At 41.9% G+C, this 10255-nt stretch overlaps 1 protein-coding gene across 3 annotated transcripts in view; it reads left to right on the top strand.

The window, feature by feature from the left end:
* Window positions 1–1024: 1024 nt before the first annotated feature.
* The window catches only part of LRP6 (LDL receptor related protein 6), a 176174-nt gene continuing 166943 nt past the window's right edge, over window positions 1025–10255 (top strand). For all 3 annotated transcript variants that reach the window (XM_082850868.1, XM_082850867.1, XM_082850866.1), the window contains exon 1: window positions 1025–1369. Coding sequence is in view for 2 of the 3 variants with exons in the window: in XM_082850867.1 (XP_082706993.1) it covers window positions 1315–1369 (55 nt within the window). In the remaining variant the exon portion in view is untranslated. The remainder of the gene's footprint in view (window positions 1370–10255) is intronic.

Raw genomic sequence — 10255 nt, 5'->3', positions numbered from 1 at the left:
CATGTGATTCCAGGGGCGTGTGGGTTGTTACTCCTGAATGCCCAGTGCACGGAGAGCAGCCAGCAGAGGCTGAACAAAATCAGAGTCTGAGATTCCGATGAATCCTTTCCTCAAGCTGAAGACGGATAGTCAAAACATGCCCAACGTTCATCATTAAACGCGGTTTGTAAAATCCCGAAGACAGTTCTGACCGATTGTCCCTTTGCTCTGTCTTAGGTGCTGACGCATTTATCTTGGAATTTTATCTGCCAGTTTAGAAATCTTTAGTCCTTGTTGGACTTAATTGAGGGGGCAGTCTGTAGTTCTGGGAAACCAGGAGAAAAAATTTAAAAATCTCCTTTTTGTGTTGGCGTTTGAACACCCTTCTGGTGTTCAAACCATATCTACGTTGAAAGTCGGTGGACGCAGCATTAATTTTTATTTGCCTTAAAAAAAAATAGATGCTTAAACCAATTTCCAACCTTGGGACTAAGCTCATCACCCGCGTTGGGACCCGCGAGGCTCCCCGAGCGTGGACCTGCGGCTTCGCCGGCCCCGGCCCGCCGCCGCCCCCCGCCGCCCCCCGCCGCCCCCCGCCGCCCCCCGCCGCCCCCCGCCGCCCCCCGGCCCAGGTGGCGGCCGGCAAGGCCCGGGAGCCCCACCTGGCTCGGCCGGCAGCGGCCGCACAAAGACCCGCGCAGGCGGCGGCCGGGCCGAGCCGCAGAAAGTAGTCCCGACCACGCCGTCTCCGATGTTGTTCGACGTCGCTTCACGCCCTCCGCGGGGAGGGCCGAAGGGGCCGGCCCGGGAAAGAATCCCATTGGAATGCGCCGCCGGGCGGCCTTTCCCCTCCCGCCCGCCTCTGCTCGCCCCGTAGGTCTCCTGGGGTCTCCCAGCCGAGGCCGTGCGCACTGCCCCCTCTCCTTTTCTGGAGTGCCCGGGAGGCGGCGCCGAGGGAGGGGGCTCGCCTGCGCGCAGGGAGACCTCGGCGGCGACTCTGCAGGCGGCGGGAGGTATATCCCTGCGCCGCTGCGTGAGAGGAAGAGGCTGAATGAGGAGCTGCGCGGGGGAAGCGGGGCGCCGGGGGAGGAGGCGGCGGCATGGAAGCAGACGCTGGCGTCGCGCGAGCCCCGGGCGGAGCGGCGCGATAGACAGGGCGGCAGCGGCGGCGGCGGCGCGCGCGGAGCCTTGACGGGCCCCTTTCTTTCTTCTCTCTCGGGAAAGCTGGGAAGCATGAGCGTGCAGACCTGCCGCTGCGGCGGCCCCCCCGGCTCCTCGCCTCCCCCTCTTCGGGCCGCCCCTCGCCGGTGAGAGAAGCGAACGCGAGAAGGGAAGATGGGGGCCGTCCTGAGGAGCCTCCTGGCCTGCAGTTTCTGCGTGCTCCTGAGAGGTGGGGAGAAGCGGGGGAATGGGGAAGTTGGTGGGCTTTGGGGGGGAGGGGGCCTCGTTCTGCGGTGTCGCGGGGGGAGGGGAGGGAGGGAGGCGAAGCAGGGAAAGAGGAGCCGGGAGAGGCCTGGTCGTGGGGAAGGAGGGAGAGGGGGGCCCGGGAGAAGGGGCTGCGTGCTCCGCCCGGCCACGCTGCAGCCCCCGCCTCGCTTTGCCCACCTCGTCGGGGCCGAGCGGAGCCTCCGTCCGGCCTCCCTGACCGGGTGACACGCCGACCCCCCGGAGCCCCATTCTGTCCGAGTGACTGAGGGTCGGTGTGTCTCTTTCTGCCTGGAGTCACCGGGGACGAGGGGCTTTGTCTGGATTTTGGCTCTCGGAACGGTGGAGCCCAAGATGCTTCCACGTTGGGCTTTCACCCTCGAAGCCCCCGCCTTTTCCATGTCGGTCCTGGGAACTTTGAGAGCTCCCTTACTATTTTTCCAGGCCTTGTTGCAACTAATAACTGGTTTCCGTTGGGGATATAATGATCGTGGGTGAGAGCACAGTTGGAAAGTGACTCCGAGGTTAAAGGTCGAGAGGTTCAGCCTTGGGAATCGCCCGGGCTTCAGGCCATAATAAAATAGAAACGTTGGCCTTACAACTCCTGGCATTCAGGACTTGCCCCTATTTTCGGAGCATGCAAGTGCACAGTTGGCACCAAGTAGGAGAGTCATCCTTGGTGGAGAGGAGCCTGTCCTGGGACCTAAGTTATCATCTGCTGCGCTCCCCTGGGGACTGCTTGGCACTTTGGTAAATAACATAGGGTATTCTAGATAATTTGCCCCGAGAATCGCGTAAATTCGATGGTCCTATGGGTTTTTGTTTTTGTTTTTGAATTGGCCTGCAAAGCTGTCACATACGCTGTGACTTTTATTTTGTGACAGTTCACTGAGGTTTTTCACTGGCCCGCAAGATTTCAACAGCTCTTCTCAAACTTACCAGTGGGGAAGTGGTGATGACTCTGATGCTATGGGGCATTTACCAGCAGAGGAATTTAAGTACCGATTGATGCAATGACTTGTAGCTTTGGTTTTGTTAAACCTCTCGCTTGTGTTCACGGTCAGTTTTTTTTCAGGTACGTCACCTCTTGGGTCTAAGGAGATTTTTAGCTATTAATTTAACAGGCTAAACTTTTGTTAAGTGTGCAAACTTACTGAGGTTTCCAGAACACGATAGAAACTAATAGTCTTGTGCTATAAATGAGCCAGATATGCCATTTTTGAGTATATATTTATTTTAGATGAGAGTGATTGGCATTGTTTTGGAGGAGGAATTTTTTTTCTTTAGTTACGCTTCAGGATTATTACGTCTGCCTGTTGTATCTTTTACTTAATTACGACTCACTGTAAGCATATCCTAAACTATTTCCACGTGTAAACTCCAGAAAGCTAGTGCCCATTTCATTTTCATGGCAGAGAATTTAATGCAGTGTTATGTACTTGAGAGGTTTAATAAGTATATGTTTACTTTGTTATAGTATACTCCCTGTCGAAAGGGGATTTTGCTGTAGCTGTGCAAAACAATTATATTTGACATAAAATATGTATATATTTTAAGACAGGAGATTAATAAAGTTAACAAATAGGAGAGTCAGCTGATGGGTTAAAGTCTTTGAGAAGTTGAAATCCATAAACCGGGATGTTTCTGGTTGCCCAGTTGTGTTTCTCGGAAGGGAAGGTTATGATGTAAATGCCACTAGTTTAACACCACGTTTGAGCCTATTCATTATTGGAATTAAGAGAAGTTGTACTTGAAGTAATATTGTGAAGTATGATATTGTGTAAGAAGACCTAAAAGAGTTAATAGTTTAAATTGCCTCATTTCCACTAGCAAGCAAAGTTTCCAAAAGTGAAGCTTTAATTTTAAATGTAGTCTAATAATGGTATGAGGTGGTCTTTGAATTCAGTGTACTTAACTGTGAGTATATATTTGAACTAAAACTGTCTTTCACTGTGAAAGATTTTTATTCATAATTTAGATTCTTTTCATTCCATGATAATGTCATCTTCTGTTAAAATGGCAATATTAGATAACCTTGGACTCCAGGGAGAAATGTGATTAATTTGTTGCATTAAGATAATTTTTCTTCACAGAAGAGTTGGAACTTTTAACTTTGGGAAGATGGGATGATGGGAGAGTTTGGGAGATCTTTTGTCCTCTGGCCCTGTTAAATCAGTAGCTGAAAGGCAGGGAATAATGCTGTCGTTATCTGGGCTGCATCCCTGTCCCTATCATCAGAGGACAAGGTGTAATGGAAAGATTTGGGAATTTCAACACAAAAATCTTGGGTTTAAAGTCCGTGCTTCACTACTTAATAACTTTATGATTCTAGTCTAGTCAGTGAGTTTCTCTGGGCCCCAGTTTCTTTACTTGTAAAATGTGGGTAGTAATACCAAGCTAATTTGCAAATTTGTTGGGTATATTAAATGAAGTACTGAATATCAGGTGATTTGCAAATGTTATTTTTTGTTATAATTTTTGATTGTGGACGTATCCTCAAATGCTGGGGATTTGAGATTTAATTCGTATGAGATTCACAGATTCTTAAAGATAGAAGAGATCTTGATCCTTCTGGTCTAACCATTTCATTTGCAAGTGGGGAAACGCAGATTCAGAGAGATTATAGCATGATCAAGATCCTACAGCTAATTAATGTTAGAGCAGGGATTTATTGTCCATTCTTTCAGCATTTAAGTATGGTATACCTACTATGTATCAGGCTCTGATGGTATGTTGGTGAGCAAAATCGCCACGGGCCCTGCTCTCATGGACCTCACGACCTAGGTTGCCATCCTTACTTCCATCCAGGTGCTGGTTAGAAAAGATTATAGCTCTGATTTCTTAGAGGAAATATTTTTTATAAGAATATAAGTTTTGGAATACCATAAGTGTGTATAATGTGTAAATACTATGTCTAGCTTATTTTGAGAAGGCTTTGTTGTTTTATAAGAATGCTTTGTTACTTACCTTTTGTTGTTATTTGTTTTGGTGGGGTGTTGGTAAATACTGTCAGCACAAGCCACTAGTGTTTCCCATCTTACATTTTTATAGGAGTGGTCCTTGGGAAATTGTTTAGTATCAGGTATAACGAAGTCTTGGGAAGATAAAATGAATTTTGGTGTGGGAATCAGGAGAATTCGATTCTTATTCTAAGTTTGTCATTTGCTAGCTGTGTGACCTTGGATAAGTTACCTAATCTGTGTACACCTTCGTTAGGATAATGAATCCTCCTTTTGGAGGTTCTCACTTCATATTAACACACTAAGGGCTTTGAGAGGTTCTGAGGTAGAGACCAGTTTTAACTTTGTTTAATCCACTGTTTCCCAAAGTAGACAATGAATTTTTCTGTAAATCCTTTTAACATTGTGCTGAACCTTTGTTCCAAGCAACACACGTAGAGAGAACCTGGACCAGGTAACCCTTTAAGCGTTAGGTTGAGTCATGTGAATTGATATTTGATGATAATTTCATATAGTTGAATCTGATACTTTAATCCCTTCTTACTTACTTGGCTTTATATTTGCTCATCTGACTAGGGAATAATTTGACTGGTTATGAAACTTCAGGGTTTCAGCTCCTTGTTATCATCAGGCCTAACAGTGATTTCCCATGGTTAAGTTTTTCAGAGAATTTTTCTTTTCTTTAATTGGAGGTTTTTCCATTTGCTGAACTGAAATGCTTTTCTGTATAAGTTATATACGCTTTGGCTATCAGAAAGGTTTGTCTTTTTTGAATATCAAAGAAGATTCTGTGAAGGAGTATATAAATGGAAAATATTTTATGTGAATTTATAAATTGAATATATTGGAAAAACAAGTAATACAGGTTATAGTTCTGCTTAGGCCATGGGTAAATACTCGGAGAAAATTCATTTTCATCATGGACATTTTATTGCAAGTTGATATTCAGAGAAGATGATAAAGAGGGGCACTGTAGCAGAAAGGTATGGGCTTTGCTGACAAATCAGGTTCGTCTTCCACCACTTTATGTAGCCTTGGACAAGTTACTTAGCTTTAGTTTCTTCTACTATTTCTTCTACTATTAGACGGGTATTATACCTTCCAAGATTTCTGTGAGAACTGATGAAGTGTTTGCAAAGGGATAGCACAGTGCACAGTCTGTGGACTTTGAGTAAATGGTCACTATTGTCAAGATGGCTAATTTAAAAGAAATGTTAATGCACAGGAAAGACGAGTAAAACATATATATTCTGGGCACTGTTTCAGACAGTAGTTTTAAACCAGTAGTTTTAAACCAGTGGAACAAACTCCATGAAATACTTTTACTTTTGATATTTTCTATTTTGTTTTATATAAACAAGATGGCCACTATCTACTAAATTTATTTTACCTTCTAAAGGATTGCAACTTGAACACTTGTAGGTGATTATTATAAATAAGCTAGAGAATAAATAGTTCGATTAGATTATAATACTTATTTACTTATTTAAAAGTTGCCCATACTTACGGGCAAAATAATTTTATCAAAATATTGTCTAATTGAGAATTTTATTGTATTTGTTTATAATAATTAAAATCAGTTGGTGGACTTCTCCCTGTAGGATGGGTAAATGCTATACCAAGTTCCTGCATTGTATATTTCAGTCTTTGTATGAGAGTCTTTTACATATCTTCTGTAAAAGGACCTCCTCTTAATGAATAGAACTCTGCTCCATGTGAATAACTTTGAAATTTAGTCAGATACATGGACTAGGCAACCTAAAGCATAGGATATTTGCCTTTGAGATTATTCATTTAAAATATAATTCATCATAAATACAAGGAAAACTGTTATTTGATATTATTAGCACATGCTTTTGTTTCTCAAGCTGTTTGTGTTATTTGTGGCAGTGACTGTCCTCACAAAAAAGTCATGCAGATGTGAGACTGGAAAATACTAAAATGTACCTGGGCTCAATTTGGTGAACATTACAGGTACTTCAATGCTGTGATCCTATTAGCTATAGTGTAACTTGCTAATTTTTGTTTCTGTGATACCTTGCTTGGAAGGGCCAGGAACTTGGGGATGTGAAGTGAAATCATATTTTTAGGCAAAAAAAAAAAAGTGAAAATTTAAATTATTAATTGACACGAGAAAGACGCATGACTGACCTAAGGCCAGATTGCTTGTGCTCTGGACAGTAATTTTACATGCGGTGCTTTCTGTATGCATCTGATTTCATCTGGACCTTAATATGGTTTTGAAAATGATACCAATCACTTTGGATAGGGGAAAATAAATAACATTGTAATTTTGGAGTTTGCACATAGGTGGTTTGTCATATTACTATGAAATAAAAACTAGTCCAGATTTAGGTAAGGAGAGACTTTATTCAAAAGGATTATTGCAAAAGGGAGAATGCTCTTCTGTAGGATCTGCAGGCATCTCAAAATAAAACACAAAAAGACTCTTCTTTTATGGAGAAGGGTGAGCAGGGCTGGCAGGGCCGAGTGGGTGAGGGTGAGCAGATTGCATGATCAAGATAGTTTAACTGGAGTTTTTTTTATTTACTGCAGTCAGTTGATGGCTTGGAATGAGCTGTTAAGGGAGCCTAAGAGCATCTGCTTGCTTAAATTTAGGGCAAGCCATACTTTAGGGGCTTGTGGGAAAGGAGAAAAGCCCGACTAAAGTTTGGTCAAGCCAAGTCAGTGGATAAGCAAGGGTAGTTGTGAGCACTTGGTCAGTCCTGCTGTTGTTTAAAAGAAAATTTGTCAGTCTTAGGGATATGTTTTAGTCAGCTCAGGCTGCTACAACAAAAGTAGTATAGACTAGATGGCTTATAAACAACAGAAATTTATTTCTCACAGTTCTGGAGGCTGGTAACCCAACAGCAGGGTGCCAGTATGGTCAGATTCTGTTGAGGACCCTCTTCCAGTTTGCAGACTGCTGACCTCTTTGTATCCTCACAGGGCAGAGAGAAGAGAGAGGAAGCAAGCTCTCTCTGGACTTTTATAAGGGTACTGATCCTATTCATGGGGACTCTACCCTTATGACCTCATCTAATCCTCATTACCTCCCAAAGATCCCACCTCCTAATACATTCACATGAGGGGGAGTGTAGGGTTTCAACATATGAATTATGGGGGACACAGACATTCAGTCCACAACAAAGTAGGCTAAAGTCATTGTGAAGTTGGTCTCATTAGATTGGTCTGGTTATTTATGTAGGTGTAGGCATTTTAGGTCTGCTTCAATGGGACTTTTTATAAGGAATCTTGGATTGAACTTTTAGAAGCCTCTTGAGGCCAGGAAGCCAAGTCAAGTACTCACCATTGGGTTTCACTTGCAGTACCTATAGATTTGGATAAATTCCTAAGGTCCCCAAAATATCCTAGGGTTCCTGGGCCTGCCTGGAATTGACCTTGCTTACTTTACCTGTAAGTCTGGGAACTGTAAGCCAGGTACCAGTCTAGTTTTCCCAAGGGAACTGTAAGCATTGTTCCATAAAATCAATCACAGCTCCTTAAAAGTAACTGGTGGTATTAGATTAAGTGAACATGACTTTCAAATATGACATCCAGTCAAAGCCTTGGTTGCATTATAATGTTTCCAACCGGGAGGACAGACTTTTATTGAACCTATACAAATAACTATGTTGCCATGAAAATAAGAATACTCATTATATAAGAGTTTTGTTTTTGAATTATGGATGAATTAGGAAGAAAAAGATAAATGTTTTTATTTCTGTTTACAAAAGCATAGCCTGCTGAAATTGTCAATGAATTATAGATAGCTTAAGAGAAAAGAGAAACGAATTCTTTATATCCAGAAAATAGGACATTAAAGCATCAGCAGTATTTTAAAACCCATAATCATCCTTCATCAGTTTATTCAGTCCTGTGTGATTAATTCTTGTTCTGCTAGATCTTGGGTTAACAGTCTCATGAATCCATCCGCTTCACTAGTTTTTTGGGAATCCTGACTCAGTCCACTGGTATAGTCTCAAAGTTATTTAAGTGATGCCATCAGAAGCTTGTGCCCAGGAGTTACCGGTATAGTCCTCTTTCAACAATCCTTTTTTTGTTGAAGACAAGCACTTGGCCTGTAGCTCACTTGCAGGCACTTTCAGGGAAGCATCGAAGTAAAACAAAAAACACTCTGTAGATGACAAAAGACTTAAAATGGTGGTGATGACTTATACGGGTAGTTTTAAAAGTGAAAGATCTGATGAGAGTTTGTTATAAAAAATAATGCAGTTGGCCTTCCCTGGTGGCGCAGTGGTTAAGAATCTGCCTGCCAATGCAGGGGACACGGGTTCGAGCCCTGTACCAGGAAGATCCCACATGCCATGGGGCAACAAAGCCCGTGTGCCACGACTGCTGAGCCTGCGCTCTAGAGCCTGCGAGCCACAACCACTGAGCCTGTGAGCCACAACTACTGAAGCCCGTGCACCTAGAGCCCGTGCTCTGCAACAAGGGAAGCCACCGTGATGAGAAGCCCGCGAACCACAACGAAGAGCAGCCCCCGCTCGCCGCAACTAGAGAAAGCTCGTGCACAGCAGCGAAGACCCAACGCAGCCAAAAATAAATAAAATTTAAAAATCTAAAAAATAATAATAATAATAATGCAGTTGATGAATAAGTTTGGTTGTTTTTATGGCATGCAAACCAAAATAAAATCAGTCCAGAAAAGTTTTAGGCAAGATATCTATAAGCATAATGATTAACCTTATTTTTAAAAAGAGTAGTTATTACATCTGACTTATGAGTATAAATGAATATAACTGTTGTACAGAAAAAGACTTAAAGATATAGTGTAATCCTGAGATATGTGTCATGAAGCGTATAGTTAGAGCATATCAAGAATATATCAAGATTATCAAGTAAAAATTTTTAGTTAAGTCTGGAATAAGTCCTAAACATCTGTAAAATAAAATTCCATAAGTAAGTTAAGTGAATCACTGGTGGAGAACCACTCACTGGCCTACCAATAATATATTGTATTCAAATTAGAAAAATGAAATTGTGACCAAGGTAACATTAAAAAAATCATAAAAAAGAAAAATCAGAATTGTAATTGATGACTCTGTACTGTTGTCTAATATCAGACAGAGCACCACTGGGACTCAGGAAATGGAAACACATTGTGAACACTGAGGCTGGTGATAAATTTCTAGGAACTTCATCCAGTTTTTGAAATAATCATATCAACATTTTACCCATACTGATTTAATCTAGGGAGGGTAAGCCTCTCTTCTGATTGGACAGTGCTTCCCATGCAAATCATAGCATTGATCAAATAAGCCAATTATTTTTAGTATCTCTCTTCTTACAAGGTGAAAGAATTAATCCTTTGTGAACTTCCAGGGGCCCTTTGGGAAATTTTAAAGACAGTTGTAGGTGCAAAAGACATCATTTAGTATTTGAACTTGAAAAGGCAGAATGTCAAAAGTTGTCAGGAGGTTTGAACATTCGATTAAATGGGATCATGGATCAGTGAGAAAAAATACCTGGCAACCTATTTAACCAGTGTCGAAAAAATATTTTTTAAAAAGTGAACATAGGAAAGAACTTTAGCTCTTTCAAAAGTGAGAAGACTTTTTAAAATGATAACACATGATAAAATTAACACCAAGTGCAGGAAATTCCGAAAAGACACCGAATTTTTGGCTTCTGAGGAGATTGATTACTCAGAAAGCAAAGAAAAACCTTTTATAACTAACCTCTTTATTAACAGTGGATCAGAACCCAAGAAAATTTTGTCATTTTAGTAGAAAACCAAATTTTAATTTTATAAGTATAATGTTTGATACTGAAGCACTTTCTGAAAATCTTACAAATAAACCTGTCAAGTCTTAGCTGGCTTTGACTGTGACAAATAAAATTCTTTTTATCATCAACTTGTTATAACT

This window comes from Leucopleurus acutus, assembly GCF_964270905.1.
Source record: "Leucopleurus acutus genome assembly, chromosome: 11".
Classification (NCBI taxonomy): domain Eukaryota; kingdom Metazoa; phylum Chordata; class Mammalia; order Artiodactyla; family Delphinidae; genus Leucopleurus; species Leucopleurus acutus.
The sequence above is the reverse complement of the archived record's forward strand: the minus strand, read 5'-3'. Positions and strand labels throughout refer to the sequence as shown.